This window comes from Megalobrama amblycephala, linkage group LG4, assembly GCF_018812025.1.
Source record: "Megalobrama amblycephala isolate DHTTF-2021 linkage group LG4, ASM1881202v1, whole genome shotgun sequence".
In the NCBI taxonomy this organism is placed as follows: Eukaryota; Metazoa; Chordata; class Actinopteri; order Cypriniformes; family Xenocyprididae; genus Megalobrama; species Megalobrama amblycephala.
The window spans coordinates 22,911,854-22,936,162 of record NC_063047.1 but is presented as its reverse complement, the minus strand read 5'-3'; the positions used below and the strand labels follow the sequence as shown (position 1 = coordinate 22,936,162).

The following is a 24,309-nucleotide window of genomic DNA, read 5'->3' as shown; positions in this document are numbered from 1 at the left end:
GCCTTCTTTGAGCATATTTACCAAGGGTATGAATAATTTTGAGCACAACTGTATGTATGCATCAAAATAAAAACATTACAATAAAAGAAGCATTTGTCCTGAAACGGCTGTCATGTAAGGAGCAAAATATCAACTTTTACATAATTAACTAATTGTGAACTCAGTCTTTTTTCTTTTTTTTTTGTTAAACACAGAAAAACTTTACATCATACAAACAGTAGTATGGAATCCCAAACCAAATATTCACAAACCTTTTAACTAAATCATTATATGATATATTCCGATTGTCAAATATGTGGAAGTGAATGTGTTTTGTTGTTTAACACCTTTTATAATGATCATGTTAGTTAAAATAGAGGATCTGTCAGATTTACATCACGTAAATTCATCAATTTTAAAGTAAAAATACATAAATGTAAGTGGCTGGTAAACTGGGAGAAGAGAGTAAACTTTATTGTTTCATAATGTATCTGATATGAATACAAAACTTTGTCAAATTATAATTGAAAGGATTATTGCAGCTTCCATATCAGTGTATGGAATTTGCATTTAACAAACTATAAATGTATTTTTTATATATAGCCTAGTACTTCATTTAAATGTCTATTTAAATGTCTGAAACCTCAAATAAACATTATGCGGTTGAAAACACTGAATAGTTTGAAATGAAAAATGAAAAGCACTGGAGTGCGTGTTTTCGTAGCTGGAAGGCAGAGTTTGCACTGTACAACCATGTTGTTTGCATTTTCTTCTTTGAAAAAAATAAGCAGCGAAACTTCCATGAATTGAAAGCATTTTCCCCGCGGGAAGCATCGTTTCAACTAGCAGCAGTGATTCAATCTGCGTCTGAGGAGATTGTACACGGGTGTTATTTGCACATGCACCTGCAGATGGCTCGTGTGAGTCAACACTGGCAACAGAACCAGGAAATACTGTAAAATCAAGCAGCGCTTAATATAGTGTTATTATGGCTCCATATAGTGTTATTTAGTTTTAAAGGGACATGAATCCTCCCATTTTACCCTGGTTGTTCACACCTCAAAGCTCAAAAACTCAAAGCTCAAAAACTGTTAAAATGTGCGTGTAAAGCTCTGGAAAATTGAAGAAGAGTGGAGAGAACAACCAATGAAGCACAGACATAGAACACACTCATTATACAGAATAATGAATATTAATATATGAGCACGGAGAAAATGACAACAAACTCCCAAGCACAAGGGAGAAATGTGAAAGAATATTTAATAGGGCTAATAATAGGCTACTTTGATTACGTTTACGAGCAGTCTCATGATAAACAACACTTAGTTTAACACAGAAAAAATAAAGACATAGTTTATTTTTTGTCCATTTTTCTTTGAATTTTCGATCTAAATCAGTCTTTTGTCTATCAGAATAATCGTGTCATCACGTTAATATACATCATTGTATCAGTGTCCAGTTTGCACATATAATTCATTTGAAGAAAAGAAGACTTAATGAAATATGTGTGCATACACCGTGCTGGTTCATGTTTGGTGCAGGAGAATATGTGAAATATGACTATAAAAACTTTAAACACGGATACTTTATTCTGTATAGCAATAATCCATGTGGCTAGTGTTGTTAACTCTTAAATGCATACCTCGGGTCTTTAGTGACCCGGGACGCCATTCACTACCCTCTTCCTCGTTCATTTTTTAAAGTTAGACATCAACCTTCTTGGTATTCCTCAATCAATTCATTATAAAGAATATAACAAGAAAAAAAAAATCATAAAATTATAAAAGAATGCCTATTTTTGTATTCATTTTTTGTAAAAAATTGTATAGGGTCGCAAACGACCCCGAGGTGTGTATGAGTGTACGTATATTTTTTCTGCACAACAATAATTGAATCTTAGATGACGGAATAAGTGCAATTCACCTTTATTCCACAAGGTGGCAATGTCTGATACACAATGCTGAAGTGACGACTCATTCAGACAGAAAACGAAATAATAAGAAAAACATGAAATGGCTCAGCGATTTACTGCAGAGCAAGTAGGCCCTACTGAACGCAATCAAATATGACTGTAACTGTTACTGAATGGATCTGGTGAAGCTGTTAGCAATCAAAATATTGATTTTGAAGCTGTTGAAAATTATATAGTTTTGAGAATACGTTTGAGATCGCGAATGGGCTCATATTTGCGACCTCAAACATAAAACTAACCCATTATTTGCTGAATTTACTGGGAAATGAGCTCTGACAAAGAGTGATGATGGCAATAAACATCTGCTCAAACAGAGCCCTTTCAAGCTCCAAAAGGTAACAAAATATGCTTTATTTTATTCTTCTGTAATTGTTACTCTATTATCAGAGGAGTTTTTGTATTGTTGCGACAGAGAGAGATCCTTCCGTGTTAGATATTGATCCAGGTCGATAAAGACCCGAATATATAAGAATGATTGGCGTCATGCATTTAACGGTTAAACACAACGGTTCAGAGCTCCGAGCTGAAACCAGTCATATGCGCGCTCCGTGTGTATATCATAACAATCGTATTTTTCATGTGTTCATATCCAAACTCCAGTTCTGACCGCATCACGGGCAAAATACAAACAATACTCATGTGCTGCTGTGCTGGGGGAAACATACGGCTCGAGTGTCCGAACGCAGAGCAGGCAGAGGTGAATGAGCCACACTTTTGTGACATTTGAATTCTCTGCTGTAATGCGATCTTATGCGAACATAATTTCCATTTGTCCTGGTAGATTACAGCAGAACAATCCACATGCACCCAAACTTCGAAGCAGATCTGCTCTGGTCGCGTCGCAGGAAAACGCATTTTTGTGTTGTAGCACTGAGGAAACGAACACCAATGACCCATGTCTCTGAATGACAACAGAGGCAAGAGAAATGATACTTCCTCATGCATAATACCACAATTATAATCTTATGCATACTACAGCGCAGTGATTAGATTGAATGAGCTTTATGTCATGAATAAATGCAGAAACTATTGACGTCAGCATGTTCGACCAGCCCATACTAGGAGCCAACCAGCACTCCGGATCTTGCCGCTAATACACGATGACGTCAGATTTTGTGACGTTGCTCCGACTTTGCTTTTCAAACCGAAAGACAGAATTCGCCTTATAAAAAATACAAAAATAACTAATTTCAACTTTTAAATAAAATTAATGAGTACCTTTAGTGTTTTCAATGATGTGCAGCCTATACATATCTGTTCACAGCTCAAAAAATGTGTTCTGGGGTTTCATGATCCTTTAAATGAAACCATTGTAATCCTGATAGTATTCCCTTTTTTCAAAATGTAACTGTAATCTGATTACTACATTTTTTGATGTAACAGTGTTATGCAATCAGAATACAAAAATCTAGTAACTGTAATTCATTACAATACATTACAGTTACATGTATTCCTTTACTCCCCGACCCTGCTGTAGCCTATATGTACGCTGGTTCCTTTCTGTGTTCTGACGGATGTCCGAATCTCAATCAAATGCAAGCCCAATCCAAGCCCAATCCAAACCAGACGATGTTCTACGGCCATGTTCGGAATAAACGTTAGCCTATCCATGTCACACAGTACAGTTAGGGTGATATTATATGACTTAACCCGTGATATAAGATTTTGGCCATATTGCCCATCCAAGTAATTCATCCCAGTATCGCAGGCTCGTCATTAGGCTACACTTCTTGTATTTCAACCACACCACAAGGTGTCACTGTGGCCTCAACACTTTGCCCTCGCCTACTCTGAGCTCCATTCCTATGTTTGAGGTAAACCACGCCCTGCTCATTACCCTATGGACAAAGAAATGTAAAAATACATAAATGTAGAAATAAAGAAATGTAGAAATGAATAAATGTGGAAATTAACAAATATGGAAATAAATACATGCATGCATAAATGTGTAAATAAATAAAAATCGTCGAAATTAATAAATGTATAAATAAATAAAAGAAAAACAAATAAATGTGGAAACAATAAATATATACATAAATAAGGAAATAAATGTATAAATAATTATTTATTTTTGTTTTTTTGCTTTTCTATCTATTTCTCTCTCTCCCTCTCTCTCTCTCTCTCTCTCTATATATATATATATATATATATATATATATTATTTGTTTATTTTTGCTTTTTTACATTTCTTTGTACATTTATTTATGTATTTATTTATTTATTTTTAATATTGGCAGGTTTGGGATTCCATAGTATGGAAGCAGTGGCGAGAAGAACTAAGGTAGCCTACACAGGTGACATATACAAGATCCAAGGAATAAGGGGGAAAAAATGTCTTCTTAGTCCCTTTGGATGTAAGAATTGCATGCAAAAAATATGGTCTTAATTTTTACAGAATACCGTCGACAAAAAAGCTCTTTGAAGCTAAATGCAGACGTTTAGGGTTACGAGCCATTAAACAGACAGACTGGATTGATGAAACCTGTGATGATTACACTATTAAAGCATGAATTTGATGCAAACAATAGAGCTACATAATATTCACATACACAGTTCACAGGGGGCATAACGTATTAGCCCTAAAGTTACAGCATTAAATAAAGTTTAAACCTATAACTATTTACATAGATAACATTTAAACCAACATTTTTATCTCCCAATTAAGACTTTATAACTCGCAACTTTGAGTTTATATCACAATTTTGAGGAAAAAAAAGTCAGAAATGCAGGATATAAACTAGTTTTGAAAAAAAAAAAAAGAATCGCAGGACATAATCAAATTTTTCTTTAAAGTGCGAGAAAAAACTTTTTAAAATAAGATGTGTGAGTGTATTTCTCTGCTGTCAACTTTAAAACTTGCATATGCACTTAATATCAAACAATTTTACTGTTGGACTTTTATTGTTCTGATGAACTTGCTCTGATGTTTCAGACATTTTTATCTACAAAATGAATTATTTGGCTTTCATAAATTTGAGTGGATACATTTAATTCTTTAATATGTTCTGACTCTGTTGAAGGGCTTGTCATCATGTCAGAGTGAGCTCTGCGAAGATGTTTTAATAATGAATTGAAACTGGGCAAGTTTAGGTTTTGACTATCAGAGAGTACATGTAGTTATACTTCCAATAATGCAGAATCATCTTTCTTGTTTGTCTGAAATATTTTGAAAAGTTTGAGATCAGTAAGATTTTTTAATGTTTTTGAATGTTTTAGTGTCTCTTCTACTCACTAAGACTGTGTTTATTTAATCAAAAATACAGTAAAATATTAATATTGTGAATTATTACAATGTAAACTAATTGAATATATTTTAAAATGTAATTTATTTCTGTGTTGGCAAAGCTGAAGTTTCAGCATCATTACTCCAGTCTTCAGTGTCACATGATCCTTCAGAAATCATTATCACTAATATGCTGACTTGATGCTCAAGAAACATTTATGATTATTATCAATGTTGAAACCAAATGTGTACAAATTCTTTTTCAGGATTCTTTGATGAATAGAACATTCAAAAGAACAGCATTATTCTGAAATATTTTTTAACATTATAAATGTCTTTACTATCACTTTTGTTCAATATAATGCATCCTTGCTGAATAAAAGTATTAATTTCTTTCAAAAAAAATAAATAAAAATAAAATCTTACTGACCCCAAACTTTTTCACTGCTGTTCTTTTGAACTTTCTATTCATCAAAGAATCCTGAAAGAAATGTACACAACTGTTTTTTGTATTTTGTGTTTTTTGTACATTGATAATAATCATAAATGTTTCTTGAGCATCAAATCAGCATATTAGAATGATTTCTGATGGATCATGTGACACCAAAGACTGGATTAATGATGCTGAAAATTCAGCTTTGCCAACACAGAAATAAATTACATTTTAAAATATAATAGAACAAAAAACAACTATTTTAAATTGTAATAATAGTTCACAATGTTACTATTTTTATTGTATTTTTTATTAAATAAATGCAGACTGTGTGATCATAAGAGACTTCTTTCAAAAACATTATAAAATCTTACCAATCCCAAACTTTTGAAATGCAGTGTCTTGTGTCTTGTTTTAATTAGGCAGTGACTGCAATTTTGCAATCAATTCCAAAACCAGTGTTAGGGGTAACGCATTACAAGTAACTTGAGTTACGTAATCAGATTGAGTTACTTTCTCAAGTAACTAGTAAAGTAACGCATTACTTTTTCAATCATAACAAAATATCTAAGCTACTTTTTCAAATAAGTAACTCAAGTTACTTTTTCACATTTGTTGACTGACAGCTCTCCTGTCTCCATGTAGAGAAATAAAGTGCAGAGGTGTTGTGTGCAATGTGTAAACATGATGCTAATTGTAGTTCTTGCCTAAATGTGAACATGCATTTAGTCATCTCACTTGCACAAAAACATTCAAGTATTCTTCAAAATGAATAAAAACAGTGAAATGCAATCTCAAGAATTTTACGCAAACCTGTAATAATGAACCGTATTAAATTACACAAATATACTTTATATATCTAATCTCACTTTATTAATCAGTGTCTTTGCTGCTGACCTTCAATGATCTAATTCAACCATACTAATAAATTACTTTAGATTAGATTTAGAAATAAGAGTATTGAACTTCCTTTTCCTTTATCCTATTCTTCTTTAATCCATCATGGCAGCACAGCTGAAATGTTTGAGCTGCGACCTCTACTCTACAGGTGTAAATATGCATTTCCTTCAGCCTGAGGCTTATTCATTTCACTTTTGGTGTAAAAGGGCCAAAAAACATTTGCTAAAAATAGAACTTTTTTTAATTAAAAAAACTTTTTTTATAAAAAAGTAATTACGTAATGCAATTAGTTACTTTTTACCGCCTCCACCCTTTCATGGATTAACTGAGCAAAGAGGTCCTACTGGTACCAGATTACTAGCATATACAGTCAGCAACACTTCTCCCAGATGCCGTAGATGGAAAAAGATGAATGAGGATCTTCAACAAAATGTATCAGCTCATCTTGATGAAATTAAAGGTGCTCTAAGTGATCCTGGGTGGAGTAACTTCCTGTTGACGTTTGAAGTGTTGTCAAACAAAACAGAGGCTAGCTAGACCCTCCCTCCTCCTCCTCCTCCCCCTCCCCTCCGTGCTTCCTGAAACAGTCATGAACGCGCATTTAAAATCATTCTTGTTGGTTATTGGCTGGAGCATGTTTATTATGATTCGTGGTCCAGGCTGCACCAGTTTGTTTTTGTTGCCATTTTCGGAGCTTGTGGCGACTACTGTTACATATCCCGTGTCTCCCGGACTCCATTTCCCAGAATCCTCTTGTCTCCACACCTGCACTCACTTCCCTTGTCATCTCCCCATCATCACGGATCACCTGCACCTGGACTCTATCATTATCACTCCCTTTATAATGGACTCACTCCCTTCACTCCCTGTCCATTCTTAATGTTATGTAGTTTGCTAAATGTGTGTATCCTGTATGCTTTCTCCTGCTTTATTGAGTAAAACCCATTACTGTGGATATCCATGTTACTCTCATCTCTCCAACACACCAGCAGCGGTAACAGAAGAACGGACCATAACCGACTGGACAACCACAAATTGAAACATGGGTTTGTTTCTGGTTCCCGTGGCTCCTGCTCCCCCTCAGCCTCTCACAACTACATCAGCGGCTAACCGGCTCATCGGGCTCTTCCAGGTTGGCTGTTCACTGGAGAGGTATGTGGAGGAGTTTGTAGAGCTAGCTTTTCTGACTAACTGGTCAGATGCACGTTTGAACGCCCTGTTTCTGGACGGACTGGATGATGACACTATCCGTTTTGATGAACCTAAAGATTCTTTTTCCTTGAGCGAAACCATTAATCTAATTTTGTATTTAAACGGATCTAATTTCCTTGTTGATGAGGTTCAGGATATGTGTCCATCTCGTCCAGTCCCTCTAGAAACAGAGGTGGCCAGGCCAGTTAGTCAGTCTCCTTCTTCCTCCGCATACCCCTCCAGTGAACTCCTCTCCTGTTCCATGCTGGACCCTCACTCCTCTGCGGGGTCCAGAAGGCGGAGGAGGAAGAAAAGCTCAGCTCTAGTCTCTACGGAGCCCATTCCAGACCCGCTGAGCCCACTCCAGTGCCAGTGGGGGTTTTAATTGTTTATGAGGGGATGGATTGGACCCCTCTAAACACCGCCGAGCCCTCAGCTCCAGCCGCCGCCGAGCCCTCAGCTCCAGCCTCCGCCGCCGAGCCAGCATCCCCAGCCTCCGCCGCCGAGCCAGCATCCCCAGCCTCCGCCGCCGAGCCAGCATCCCCAGCCTCCGCCGCCGAGCCAGCATCCCCAGCCTCCGCCGCCGAGCCAGCATCCCCAGCCTCCGCCGCCGAGCCAGCATCCCCAGCCTCCGCCGCCGAGCCAGCATCCCAGCCTCCGCCGCCGAGCCAGCATCCCCAGCCTCCGCCGCCGAGCCTGCATCCCCAGCCTCCGCCGCCGGGCCAGCAGTCTCCGCCGCCGAGCCGGTAGCTCCTTGCTCCACCACCAAGCCTGCTCCATGCTCCGCCGCCCAAAAGCCCACTCCTGCCCACAGAAACACTCCCTTCCTCAAACACAAGTACCCGTGGGTGGGTGGGATACATGTGGTTGGGCCTCAAGGAGCTCCAGGGCCGTCCACGGCCCCTGGCCCGCCATTGCTGCCCGCTGCACCTGACCCGCCATGGCTGCCCGCGGCCCCTGACCCGCCATGGCCGCCATCGTCTCCAGACCCGCCATGGCGGTCTGGGCTCAGAGACTCGTCCTGGAGACCTCCGGTGATGTCCGTCCCTCTCCCTGCACCGGCGTGAGGTCTCCAGGACGCCCACCCCCCTCCCCGGTGTTACATCTACGGAACGAGGTCGCGCCTACCGGGAGGGGGAGGTACTGTTACATATCCCGTGTCTCCCGGACTCCATTTCCCAGAATTCTCTTGTCTCCACACCTGCACTCACTTCCCTTGTCATCTCCCCATCATCACGGATCACCTGCACCTGGACTCTATCATTATCACTCCCTTTATAATGGACTCACTCCCTTCACTCCCTGTCCGTTCTTAATGTTATGTAGTTTGCTAAATGTGTGTATCCTGTATGCTTTCTCCTGCTTTATTGAGTAAAACCCATTACTGTGGATATCCGTGTTACTCTCATCTCTCCAACACACCAGCAGCGGTAACAACTACAGAGACCGTGTTTTTTTTACAGTGTGTTCAGGGGACAGGCAGCTAGCGGATAGTGAGGAGATGTTTGCTGTATGTGACAAAATGTTTTGGCCTAAAAATGCGTGACATCACTTAGAGCACCTTTAAGAAGCAAGACACATGCAAATGACGAATTTAAAACAATTTTACTTGAAATTAGTGCTTACATTTCTGACAAAATAGGAAGGGATATGCCTCATGATTTTTTTTTTCAGGTTTGTCATATTTTTTTTTTTTTTTTTTTTTTCACCATGACCCTTTAGTGGCTGGATCAGATCAGTGGAAATCTGGGGCCGTATTCACAAAACATTTTATCTTACCACTAAGAGTTCTCCTAAATAGCGGTAAAAGTTCTTAGCTAAGAGTTTTCCTTAAAACCTATTCACAAAGCTGCTGAGACCAACTTTTACTAAGGAATAGACTGAAGTCTTAAGCTAAGAGTAAGGGCAGGGTTGACCTCGTTGCTATGGAGTATATACACAGTGATTGGCTGATGGGGGAGGAGTCAGTGATTTAATCATAGAAATATTGTAGAATGTGGTGTCATGTTTCAACATTAAAATAAAGGTTTTAAAATACAAATGTTGCCCTATTTAACATTTTTTTTTTTTTTTTTATAAAAATGTTGCCATAGTCAAAATAAAATGTTGCCATTGTTGCCATAAAGGTTTTAAAAAGTAGGCTAAGTGTCATTTAATTAAACTAATATATACAGTTAATTGTCCACCTCTTGGATGTCTGCATCTCAAGAGAATACAGAATTCAAGCGACAAATTATGTTTTATAAACAAAGTTTGAGAGAAACACATTCAAACAGTCTTTCTTATCAGCTCGAGAGGAGGAATATATACACAGACGAGAGCCGACTCGCCTACAGTTACTTCGACAGTTTTCTGCATCCCTCCGCCAACCCGCTCCTCACTCTCGGCTGGGGATATGGGGAGAACTTTGGGTTTGGGCTAAATTCCAAGCTCGGAGCCCTCGATCCCCTTGGACAGCACACCAAATATGCTTATTATATATATTTTTTTTACTCTATTCAATCATTTGTAAGTGTGAACTCATGAAAACCATTGTCACAGGTAATCAGACAACATTTATTTATTTGTTAAAGATTTATTTTTGGCGTCTCATTGTAGATTAAAATCTATAAATCAAAATGTATTGCATTTATGAAGAAAAGGTTCAGCACCCAAGGCTCTATCGCTATTGCCTCAATACTGTACAGTGTCTTTAGGTGGATTAGGATTGTTTGTGATTTGGTTTTAGTGACTTAGGAGTCCTCTTGACTACTCCTAACGTTTCACAGATTTAGGAGCTAGTTTTAGCGCTAAAATGCTTTGTGAAATACTCTTAGAGCAAAAATTTAGGACTCCTAAAATTAGGACTGACACTCCCATTATTTTTAAGAGTTTCTCCTAAATCAGCAAGTTAGGAGCTACTTTTAGCCTTAAGATGTTTTGTGAATACGGCCCCAGACCTCTTTGTGTGGGTTATGCTTTCTTTTGTAGGACTCTATACTCATACAGAAATCTCACTGCATTATTATAGTATTTGCAAAAGTTTGGAAATCTAAAATTGTTGTCTCTACTAATGAGCTGATGAATTGACAGCAGAGAGGATGAACAGCTGCTACATCCGGATGGACACTACATCTACCTGGACTTCACTGTTCAAATATGGACCTCAAAAATTTTTACTGTACACCCTAATCTTACAGTTCAGTTAATGCAGTAATGTAACCACTTAATTACTGACATTATAGTTTGACTATAATGAAAAGAATGGCCTCCTGGTGTTGCCTGTTTGTTTCCAATGTTTTATCTTTTTTTTTTTTGTTTCTTGCCACAGTCACCATTGGCTTGCACATTAAGGGAATAAATATATTTTGTCTGACTTTATATTAAGTTTCTTTGACTACTACTACCATTGAACACATACATTTGGTACATACATTTAACATTGTACTTATATATAAAAAAAAAAAAAAAAAAAATACCAGCATGTAATTACAGCTTTAATTCATTTCTGTAATTACAATCTTTTCACTGTTGACCCCTTAACCCACCCTTACACCTACTCATACCACTAAACCTGTCCCTAACCTTACCCATATCCACCTCAATAGCAGCAGAAGTATTTTGCAATACAACATCAACACAATAAGTACATTGTATAAATTATTATTTTTTTAATGTAAATACATTAAACCTCATTATACCTCATTATACATTATACCTCATATAAAGTGTAGCCAGATATTTTTTTAAATATATACTATGTATTTTGTCTTTTCTAAGTATTATGGCACAATTAACTTTTCATTTAAACTGCTTAGAGGTGGGTAACATAAAACATAAATATACAAATAAAAATGGACTTGACTTCAGTTGTTTGATTAAGAAGACATACCAAATGTGCACTGTTGCACTGTGGCTCCAGAAACAGGGTTGAGAAGCACTGCACTAAAGAAGAAGATATAAATAAGTGTGTTTTTATGAAGCATTTAATGTGCCATAATATAATATAGATCTGTGACAGTTTGCAGTTTTAAGCTGAAAGAATTCACACGTCTTGAATGTGTCACAGAAACTGCAATGTTGCGATGGCAAAAACACAGCCAAACACTGTAAAGCAAAAATACAAAACACAGCTACCTATAATTTATTTAATCAAAATTAACAGATTCTTTCACTGTGTCTGTAATGAAGCCTATTTAGTTGGGTTTCCTTTCAAATAAAATTCTCCCATTATTTGTTCAGAGCAATGAGGTGTTTGTCCAGTTGAAGAGTGCCCTCTTGTGGGAACATTTTGTTTGTCTCCCAATAGAAACAGTAAAGAACAGTTTTACTACACACATTAACAATTTAATATATCTTATGTGAGGATAGCAAGAATAAGCATTAAAATTACAGATTGTAATCAATCGTTACATTTTCTTTTAAATGTATGGTGACAAATAGTCTAAACTCATGCTTAATATGGAGCTTAAAGGCTATGTGACTAAATAAAATAAAATCATTAGATTGGAAAAAATGAAAATAACCACTAAATTCCCTGTCTATAAAAGTAACAAAATTGTATAAAATTTGAATTCTTAGACAAACATTTTGCTCGCATTGTCTTTTTAGTTTTGCCATTTGATCACTTTGAACCAATGGTGCATTGAATCTTTATTCATGAGTTTGGCAAAAATGTACACTACCGTTCAAAAGTTTGGGATCGGTACGATTTTTTATGTTTTTAAAAGAAGTTTCGTCAACTCACCATGGCTGCATTGATTTAATTAAAAATACAGTAAAAAACAGTAATATTGTGAAACATTATTACAATTTAAAATTCCCATGATCCTTCAGAAATAATTCTAATATGCTGATTTGCTGCTCAAGAAACATTTCTTATTATTATCAATGTTGAAAACAGTTGTGTACGTTTTTATCTTTTTTTTTTCTTTTTTTCTTTTCCAGGATTCCTTGATGAATAGAAAGTTCAAAAGAGCAGCATTTATCTGAAATACATGCTTTTGTATCATTATACACTAACCTTTAAAAGTTTAGGATCAGTAAGAATTTTTATTTTTTTGAAAAGAAAATAAAGAAATTTGTTCAGCAAGGATGCATTAAATTGATCAAAAGTGTAAAGACATTTATAATGTTATAAAAGATTATATTTCAAATAAATGCTGTTCTTTTGAACTTTCCATTCATCAAAGAATCCTGAAAAAAAATATATTGTACACAAATATTTTGTACAATTGTACACAATAAAGGTTTCTTGAGCAGCAAATCAGCATATTCGATTGATTTCTGAAGGATCATGTGACAATGAAGACTGGAGTAGCCTAATGATGCTGAAAATTCAGTTTTGCCAAGACAAGAATAAATTACATTTTAAAATATTTTCAAATAGAAAACAGTTATTTTAAATTGTAATAATATTTCACAATATTACTGTTTTTACCTTTTGCTTCAAATTACTTTAAGTTGTAGGCTATAATAAATTGGATTTTTAACAGTACTGCAATAAAAACAAACAAACAAAAACAAATTGTCATTATGTACACACCCTCATGTCATTACAATGCATGATTTTCTTTCTTCTGCAAAACACAAATGAAGTTATTTTGAAGAATATTAATCAAACAGTACATATTGGTTACCATTGACTTCCACAATGACAGAATATCTCAACATATCGTCCCACGGAAAAAAGAAAGTCATTCAGTTTTGGCGTGACATAAAGGTGAGTTAATGAACTATTAACATGATCCCTTGTTTCTTTCTATCGCCTAACATCAGATCACCCACAAGATGGCAGCAAAAACTTAGATAATCTAGTAGAGACCAGTGGTTTTAAATTCACTTTGTTTGTCTCCCTTATGAAACTGTGGCGGGACAGATTACTGTGGAGTCCGCCAAACCGTGAAACATTTAAGTATAAACTAGCCTACTGTAAGGAAAGTGCCCCATAACTATCTATGTAGGCTACAGTCATGCAGCTACGCAAAGAGACCACAGTCAAAAATTCTAATTGGCTTTATGTCCAGACACTTTTAGTGCAGTGAAAGAAGTTAATATATATTTACATTAAAATAAACGCTGGAGTGCGTGCTATTACTCGCCACACTGCAAAAGATTTACAAAAAAAAAATTGTGAAAACCTGTCTAATTTATAATTATAGCCGATGTGGCGTGGTTTTTGGTTGAATGTTTTAATCATTTTAAAATGAAAATACAGGCTAATCGCTAAGTTGCAGTACAGAAAATATAGCATATGCTACTTCTGCATCTGGACAACTAAACTTAACTGTTCTCAACGTGTAGAACAACAGACTGATGCGTGCCTGTCGAATATGGAATCTACACTAGTTACCGAGATAATGAATCGCAGCAAAATGAGGGCGCAGCTTTAAGGTATTTATTTACATCTGTGTACTATGATTTCGTATAAACATGTGCGTTCATTTGTTCTGAGAGAATCACACATCCTGTGTTTGCCTGATTCAGAGTTGACTCAGTAATAGTGAATCAGGTTTGAAAAATGGCGGGGGTTTGTTTCTGTGCTCCACTTCCTCCCTCTGCCTTCATTCAGAAATATATGTCCGCTCTCATCACTCTCTGTCTGCGTGCCAGCCCAACGTGTTTGTGTACAAATGTTAATGTTCAAGTGTCCGTGACTCATACTACTGAAACCCATAAACCACACAGAACTGAAGGATAATATGGTTCTGCCCTGTTAGTTGGTTAGGCTGCATCCGTCTGTGAATAGCACTGAGTCCAAACAAGTGCTACAAAGGACAAGAGAATAGCTGTGGTTTAAGTTTAAGAATCGATTATAGAAAAGCGAAACAGGAAAAGCGAACTAGTTTTCTTAAAGGAACAGTTTACCTGAAATTACATGTATGTTTGCATTTTACTCTCACATGACTTTATTTTGCAGAATTTCAGCTGCGTCTTAACAAAATAATTTGTGAATATAGCCGTCAATATTCACAGATGACATAAAAGTATTTTAAATGTGGTCCTAAATTTCAAGTCTTTTGAAAACACACTGATTGAGTTGTGGACAGCAGGAAAAGCAGTGCACAATGCAATAAAATGCAACTATTGAAACATGTATGCATAAGAGAGAAACAATAGATGTGTTTATCAGCTCTCTAAAAGGAACACTTTAAGAAATGTCCATAAACATTGGGCTTAATATTGTTAATATTAAGGAATTTTATATATTTTTGGAGGTATTTTGAATTATGCATTGCATTGTGTTGTTTTCTAGGGTTAAAATTACTAAAACTTGTATATATATTTTCCATTTGTCCTTTTTTGGAGAAACACTTTCAATATCATTTGTTGTGGACAGCAAAGACCATGTGTCCAATCAATCTTTGCTTTATTTTAGGAAAATTATATTTTACTTGGTATAGAGACCAGTTAAATTAGGTAGATTCCAATATGAACCAGTTGCATGAAATGCTCTCAAAATGAAATTACCCAAACTACATTACCGGCTTCACTTGCAAAGTTAATAAACTTTGTGTATGCCAACCAGAATGTGTGATTTTTATATTTTATTGATTAAATGTGACATTTTCCACTTCCCTTCCTGTCTGCACTTCGTACTCTGTTAATAAATATAGAGTGTCATCAAAACACTATACATTATATAAAGAGTGTTTATATAATGTATAATCATATCCCAACTATTTTGGTATATTTTAATTTTATTTTATTTTCACAGTATTGTTTTTGTTTTATTAATAGTTTGGCCTTATTTTTAAAAGCTATTAATTCAGTTATCTGTACCTTACTTCATATATATATATATATATATGTGTGTACACATGTGCAGCTTTGGTCTTCTTGAATTGGGAAAGACTCTCCTTTTACTTTTATGATTACAATTCAATATTTAAAATCAGCAATAAAATGTGGCAACAGATATGCACATTTCATTAATTCAATCCAGAGAGAATACAAGTGTTACCAACAGAAACACAGTGCAAGAGGGTGAATATTTGTGACATGTGTGCATGAGTGGGCGTGGAAGGCAGGCCTGTAAAAAAGAAGGAAGTGCATGGAGAAAATAAGAGAGTAGTAGTTCGAGTGCCAGCAGAGCACATGCTGAGCAGAAAAAAGCATTACAGCTGTTCATTCATACTTCTTCCTCTGCCTATTGCTCGAGGTGTGTACATGACAAATGCCTCGGAAAGAACAGACTCAGTGCCAATGAAAAACAGCCTCAAACAAGTTTATATTCAGTTAGACAGGATGTTGATGGCAAACTGCTTAAATGTTTGCTCTGTTTGTCATCAAGACATTCCAAAAGTGGCTCCTTTTTAGTTCATACTGAAAAAAATATATAATTTGATTAGTGAATACCCACTGACTCACAATGACTCGTCTGTAAACAGCAAGAATGGGGGAATTAGTCATGTTATTTGCATGGTATATAAGTGGCATGATTTTGCATTTAAAACATGTCTCAGTAGACCAAATGGCCCATTGTGAAAACACAGGTAAGTAAAATGCGCCAGAGGCTGTGCTAAATGGTGCTGTGCTTTTACTCTTATTTGCAACACAATATGCTTATTGACCAAAGCAGGGGTGCTAATAGCGGCAGCATCACACCTCGCTTTGTCTTGTAAATGTAAAGAAATTTTAGCCTACAGCCTTCAACAGGAAAAGACCAGCCTTTCACAAGTCTCAGAACTTTAACACTATTAAAGCTTCTCTTTAAATGCATGCAGTCATGTTTGCTATATCAGACCAGAGTTATTTATGATCATATTTATAACAAAAAAAAAAGGCTGTTTCTATGTTGGTCATAAACAAATAAATATAACGTATGTTGTTGAGACTAGATATCAGGCTGAAAGGGTATTAAATGTGTATGCACTACATGCGTGACTTTAAGTGCATCATTATACTAGCATATGAATAATGTTATGGTCATAAATGGTGTTATGATGAATATATTTTTCATGTTCTCACTGTTTCTCATCAATGAATATCACGATTTCATGATTTCTTAGAATTAAAGGGATAGTTCACCCAAAAAGAAATCATTTATTCACCCGTCATTCTAAACACACACACACAGAGAGAGAGAGAGAGAGAGAGAGAGAGAGAGAGAGAGAGACAGAGAGAGAGAGTAATTTGGGTCCAGTGTCTTTTGCCACCTTATTCTTCAAAATATCTTCTTTTGTGTTCCACAGTAAAAAAAAAAAAAAAAAAAAAATGTATACAGGTTTGGAGGAAAATGATGGTGAGAAAATTATTGGAATTGTACTTTCGATTAAATTGATTAAATTATTCGTTAAATAATAACATTATGACTAAAGTTTGAGATTGTTACTGGACTTTCATTTAAGCATTCAAATAATTTTAATGACTTCCCACATAGTGGTGATCAGAGGCCAGTTGCATAAACGTAAGCCACTATGTTAAGACTGTCTTAAGAAGTTTGGCCAGCTAGCAGTTAACCAAGGGGTAATCAGTCTTACTTTTCCAATTCAAATTAGACTGATCTACCTTTTTACCTTGTAACTGACTTTAAAAAGTTAAGTCCAGTCTTTAAGAAAAAATTTACATGACTAACTTTTAAGACTAGTCCAAGCAGTTTATGCAACTGGCTACTGTAGATAGATATAGCTGTAAAGAAAATGCATAAATACTAGTCTAGAACAATAAATACAAAATACAGCAGATCTCATGGGAGATTTGGAAAAACATTTTAGGCCTACTAATTTTTTTCTTGTGCAAAACTCTAATTTAGAGGTCTCTAAAATGAAAATGTTTTTTAAACTCTAAAAAAGTCTTGACCTGGAGTAAGTGTGTACATTCTGCTTGCGAAAATACCCTAAAATTACGCTAAAAAGGGTAATAATACATTTAAAACCCTTAAAAAAAGGCTCGGTAACAACAAAAAACCTGTAACAACATTACAAACAAAAACGGTTGGTCAAGACAGTCTCTGTCGTGTCTTGATTGGCAGGGCACTACCATCAATGCAGCTTATTGGTTACTGACAATTCAAATGCACGTCACTGTCTCCGCCTCCTGTTGATCTATTTCCCGTGTGGAAGACCCCGTGAAATGCCCCTGAAACTCCCGAAGGCGATTGTTGTCTTTCATTCATTCGCAGCTCGCAGACCGCGCTGGTTTACACGCTTTGGACTTCTTCCCAACCGCTCATTTTAAAAGGGTAGGTTTTAAATATCTCTTATTCATTTTAAGTTATCTTTAGTATTATTAAATCTCTGCAAAGCAGAAATAAGAAAACAAAAACAGGAACAAGGTGCTTTGTTTTAAAAGGCGGCGTTTTAAAAGGATTAGCAAACACTAAACAGATTGGCGGGCTCGTGTGGCGCGTTTTTCGTCGGATTTTATTACTTACGAGAATCTGCACAATTTACTCAGCCCACACTCTTCTCAAATGAACTCTATTTATACAGAAAACCTTGCAATTCTTTAAAAGGTACAGTTTTGGGGGGTTTTGAAACAAAGGGCCAAAATCGTTTGTTTTAAATCGTTCAAACGATGTTTTTCACAAAGATCTGGTGTCTTAATTCGTCTCTGTTTCCTATTTATAATATTTTAGTCGATTAAATCTCTTCGCAGTGTAAACAACAGAATCTTGTTTTCACACGCTCGGGGATTTAAAAGGGCGCGAATCTCGCGCTGTGTGTTCGTGTTCCGGTTTGCACTGGAACTGCGGGGTATCCGTAGAAACCGCCGTTCTCCTTTTAGCTTTCTGTTTTAAAGCTCCGCCGTAGCACAGCGAACATCGACGAATTTTACTTCTGCCGTTTTAAGGTATTAAAATCCGACCGTTTAAACGGACACGTCGTGATTTAAGCATCTTTGCTTATAACCGACATTGTGTTAGGATTTACTTCGCGCGAGCTCAGGCCTAGCGCGTGTTGTAAACAAACGAGAAGCCGGTCGTTCAGTACGGTTTCATTACACGCACTGTAAAGTTCATTTTACTACACTTTTTAGTGTATACTAAATGTTCGCGTACTGTATATAAAGTTTATGTTGTATCACCAGTTATCGTGTTTGTTAATCGATTGTGCTAATCCACCGACTCTTTCCATGCAGTTTTCCAGTAAGACAAAATGAGTGATTCCGGCAAGGACACAGTGGCTCCTAAAGAGAAAGACGGAGCAGAGAAAAGAGGACGTGGAAGACCACGAAAACACCCACAGGTATTGCAGTGCAATCAGGGGGCGTTTTGATTTTCAATGGGATGGTAGATTTTAGATTGGTGACATGGAAACACTATCCTTGGTTTGTATTTTAGGTTGAAATTTAGGTTTTTGTCTGTACTGATGAGGAAATCTGAACCCTTTTTTAAAAATGTGATATTTAATCTTGTGCCAATCAGATGCTAAATGTTTCAGCACTTAACTGATAGGCCATATTAGGGTCTTTGTTTTGGTGCATCTACAACTCGATTGCACACGCTTAACATGTGCATTGGTCATCTGTAGTGGCAGGATGACCAAGGCCTGTAACATGATCTCTTTAAACCAGCAGTAACCCACTTACTGTTTCATCTGCTCACTGATTGGCTGTTGGGAAATGCCAGCATCTGATTGGTTCTTACATCTGTCACTCATAGGGCCTCAAAAGTGCATTGGGTTTAAAGTTTCTATTACTCACCCTTGTAATCAGAGCCTTTGAATAGTAATCCATGGCCACCATCATACAAGATAATTACTCATTATGCACCACTATCTTAGTTTCTTTAGAGTATGGTGGGTTTTTTTTTTTTTTTTTTTACCAAAAATTAAGCCACCAAAATGACTTGCTCATTACCCCTGTTGTAACAATACCCTGTTCATGCTGATTTTAGCCATGTGGACAACACCCATATGTCACATGCTCAGTTTAATTGCCGTATATCTGAATATATATATCGGTATGTTATGCAGAAAGCAATAACTCTTGCAGATTCTCAATTTGTGGTTTTGTAGGTGATTAATTTCTGAAATCATTCTGGGTGGGGTGGGGGGTATGCAACATTTCAGCAGAGATTCGTTTTGTAATTCTAACGGTATAATTTGTAAATGTACATTTGCACTAAAGACGGCACAGCTAATATATGCAAATGCAGGCCTTGTTTGGTACATTCTGTAGTTAAAATTGGCACATGACTAAGGAATACCTGTTAATAATCATCGTTCTTTTCATACACCCTTCTCTCTGACACAAATGACATAAATGCTCGTCCACATACTGATGTAAACTTGGTTTCCTCTCCCTGAAGAGACCAAAGCTTTTATATGCATTACTTGCAGCTGGCTCACACCATCCAGATGCATACACTGCACATTTAACTGGTATAATTCTGATAGTTAGGCATTGGTGGTCTACAGTGTATTCGATTCCCTTTTGGCAACAAATGACTGCATGCCACCTGTTGGTCTTAAAGTAGCAACCAGTTGTGTTAACTATGAACAGCACATGCTTTATAAGTTATCCACCAGTATATGGTGACCCACACTTAACTTGTTTGTGTACATGTAGAAAAAAAAATATTCTGGTTATTTACCCCATTTCAATCTTCTTGCAGCAGGAGCCAAGTGGATCACCTACACCGAAGAGACCTAGAGGAAGACCAAAGGGCAGCAAAAACAAGCCCAGCTCCATGACATCTAGGGGCAAAGTGAGTAGACGTTTCAGTGGTTTTGTGCACAAAGACAAGTAACTGACAAACTTGCCCCCTACTTAAAAAAAAAAAAAAAAAAAAAAAAAAAAAACATAATAATAATAATAATAATAATAATAATAATAAAAGTAATAATAATGTACTATAGTGGAAAGTTCTTTGGATAATGTTCTTCACACTAAGAAAAAAAGTCTAAGATCTGTTCACTGCAATGTTTCTATTTGGAACCAAAAATGGTTCTTCTATGGAATCATTGCAAAAACTCCTTTGGAACCTTTTATTAACATTTTTTATTATTATTAATGTAAACATTCTTGTTTAATTTCTTGGTGCCTTATTGTTGGTATGTCTTTTTTTTTTTTATATATATATATATATATATATATATATATATATATATATATATATATATATATATATATATATATATATATATATATATATATATAATGTTGTGTGATCAGAACAGTCTTGTTTTCGAGTCTGCAGACAAAACCAGTTGCTTAATTCCGGTTGAATCTCCTGACTTCCTGCTAGCTTCCTGTGGCGTAGCCAGTGCTGTGCATTGCAGGTGCACAATCAGCAGAGCAGTCTCTGAGATAACCCCACCCCCTGCTTCCACTCTTCTTCCCCACCATCTATTGTCATGACAACAGCTGTCCCACCAACCCCTCCCCCCATAAGCACACTGCCTTGTCCTTTTGTGTGTGCGTGCGCATGTTGCTGTTTCTCTCACCCGCTTGTACCAGCTGTCTCTCAGCTCCGGACCAGGTGGCTGACGAACTGAAGTGCACTGCGTGCTGTTCATGTCCATTTCCAATATAATAGCCAATGAACCCACTGCCCCTGGGCCACCTGCCAGCACAAGCCCAACGCTGCCCTCTACTGCTCATCTGCACATGTAGCACCATGCTTATTCTCTCATTCTCTTTCAGAAAGCAGCAACGGCTTCGGCACCTGCAGGGACAAAACGCCGTGGACGACCCAAGAAAGCTGTAAGTTCTCATTTGTGTTCTCTTTCGTGCCTTTAAGGGTTTGTTCTGTGTGGCATTCTAGCAAAAACCACAAGGCTAAACGAGTGTTTGTGTGGTAAGTTGCCATGGGCAACAATGAAAATATTTGGCTGCTTCTCACGAGAGATTTCTTGTAGTTCTCTCTCGCTCTCCATTTCTCCTGTAGGTCTTGTTTATAAGAGCAGATCAAATATCTTGAAAGCTTTTATTTTGCTCTTAAGTCAGTTTGGCATGTAATCCAGCAGAACCCAGTGCCGCCCTCCATTTCCTCGACAGCTCACTGTGTAGTCATCACCCCTGTGTCTTTGTAATACATTCCTGTCACATGAGGCACAGTTCTGGCATTGCAGTTTGATTTTCCTCATTCAAACATGTCTGCAGGAATCCAGCAAGTTGAGTCACAGAAACCCCAGGCTTTGAGTCACACTACTAGTTATTGCAGCCCTGCTTTGAAAGCCAGGACATTTCCTTCACTTAATCATTCCAACTTCAAACATGGAAGCTCTGTTTTGATTTTAATAGCATATATGCAACATGTTTAAAACCCTTTGTTATGGTCAAGTTTAATGTTTTAATGGAGAAGTGTTATCGCGTGTTGTCTTTGAGCATTTGCTCAAAGTGTTAAGTTGGCAGCAGTCCTATTTTGTGACCCATAATTACACAGAAGACTGTATTAAATTAATGAACGCAGCGGAAGTTATGAGTCACTGGGCCTGTCCAAATACCCACACTTGCGTTCTTTGCACTTGACCAGTTTTCTACTTGCATGATATTTCCAGTATTTGGCCAAAGTGTTCAAGTGGCCGTGGAGTCTACAAGTGTGTGTAGAACTTTTGGTTACCAAATGGCGCACACTTAGAGCGGTTGTGAAAATGCAAGTGTTTACTGAACTTTAATTTTATTTTCAGTAAAAAAAAAAATATATATATATATATATATTCTAAATGTTCAGTAGTCCCTGTGTAACAGTTTAGTAATTGTGGTGCTTCTGATTAAGTGATTAAAAAGCAGTTGCAAATGTTGTACACATCTTTGCACCAATACAATGTGCAACACTTTGTTTTACTATCAAATTATACATAATATCTAATAACTTGCAGTGAAATGTTTTCTCAACATCTTGTGATTTTGGGGCATGTGAGTTCCATGATGGGATATGCTTAGCCTTGAATACTGCTTCAAAGTGGTATTCGAGATGGTGTGTGTTAAGGGCACTGAACTTTGGGGGTTTTTAAGACCTGGGGCAGTCTTGCGCACTTCCTGCCGCATCAAGTGGGTATTCGGACAGGCCCATCGAGACATGACTGAGATTCATTAATTCTTTTGTATTTGAGATGATAGACAGTAGTTGTGTGAATTTGTGACCATTGCATTTTTGTATTTTGCATGCTTTAACGCAAATATGTAAATGATTTTCTCATTTGTTGTCTTCAATACAGGAGAAGGAGGAGCAGCCATCTAAGTCCTCTGAGGAGGAAGAAGAGGAGGAGGAAGAGGAACAGTAACTAGCAACTCGTGCTACCTCACAATCCAACGTTATTTCTTCCTGTTGACCAGAGCTGGACTGACCCCCCCCCCCCCCCCCCCCCTTACACTAGTGCCACCCTAGCCCTCCAATTCACCTTACGCTCTAGCGCCCCCTAGTGTCAGGGAGGCTTGCACACTTCATGCGCCTTCTCTGTGTAACACCACTGGAAAAAGACTCAAAATACTGTATGTCCATTCATGGATGCATGCACATGTGTATGCCTGTCTGTATATGTCTCGCACTCAATGGGTAATTGGTCGAAAGCGTCTGTCGTTATACTGGACAAAGATATGCTCTGATGGTGGCTTGACACAAAGCGATTTGCAAAATACTGAAGTTTTCTCTTTTCGCAAACAACAGTTTCAGGCCTTGAGAATTCAAGATTATTTTTACAAGTATAAGATATGGTAGGTTGTGTGAAATTCATGTCATTGTGTACTGGACAAAGGTGAATTGACCTACTCGTTTGTTTTTACTTGGGTTGTGTGTGCGTGTGTGGTAACTCAATGTCTCCAGTTAAACTTTTTAGCTACTCCGTGATTCAAGCTAGAAATAAAATTTGAGCGTATTTTTGAGTGAGTATAATTTAGAGGACTTTTAACTTGTAATCAACATATCATTGAATGCTTTGTTGTGAAGCCTTTTTTTTTTTTTTTTTTTTTTTTTAACACCCTCTGCCATCTCGCCACCATCATGATTACACTTTCTGTGATTTAAATTTACTGGCACACAAAGGCTACGTAGTCAGCCCATTTCTGCCCGTTTTCGGTGTAATTCCGCTTACTGGATATGCTAAGGAACCATTTGCTTGATGATTGGTTTTAATTTTGGAAGTGACTCAGCCTTTTTTTTTTTTTTTTTTTTTTTTTTTTTTTTTTTTTTTTTTACCACCAACTTAAGTTGGGCAGCCTGATCCTTGTTCCAAAAATGCACTGCAATTGATTTGACGCCAGCAGTGCTTTTATCAGCCCCAAATCTGTTAATATTGCATGCAAAAGTTAAATGTTGTGTTTTTTAATAGAAAATGCTAGATCATTCCATTTAGCTTCCCAACCATGTCACTTCTGTCCTATAATAGTCCACTCAGACAACGTTTGTTTGGTGTGGGTTGTTTTTTTTTTTTTTTTTTTTTTTTTTTTTTTTTTTTTGACGTGTTAAATTCCATGTCAGGGAACGCTGATCGGTCCAGTGACTGGGTCTCCTCTCAGAACTTAATGCTGCTACAAACATGGTTAATTAAACCCGGAATACTGCAACCAGGTCAGTTCTACTCTGGACTTGACCGTCACGTTCATACCTCACTTTACAACAGCCTATGACGGATTACTCTTCTCTTTCCTGACGACGTTCAGCTGGTCTCAGTGCAGCCTTTGGCAAGAGTGTGTGTTTCTTTCCAAGTGCAGTGTCTGATCCATTTCTAACTGTCTCCAGTGTGG

At 37.0% G+C, this 24,309-nt stretch overlaps 1 protein-coding gene across 1 annotated transcript in view; it reads right to left on the bottom strand.

Moving 5' to 3' along the window:
- The window catches only part of LOC125267076, a 45,175-nt gene extending 24,851 nt beyond the window's left edge, over window positions 1-20,324 (bottom strand). The window contains exon 1 of the mRNA XM_048188379.1: window positions 20,216-20,324. Coding sequence (XP_048044336.1) covers window positions 20,216-20,313 — 98 coding nt within the window. The 5' untranslated portion in view covers window positions 20,314-20,324. The remainder of the gene's footprint in view (window positions 1-20,215) is intronic.
- Window positions 20,325-24,309: the final 3,985 nt, after the last annotated feature.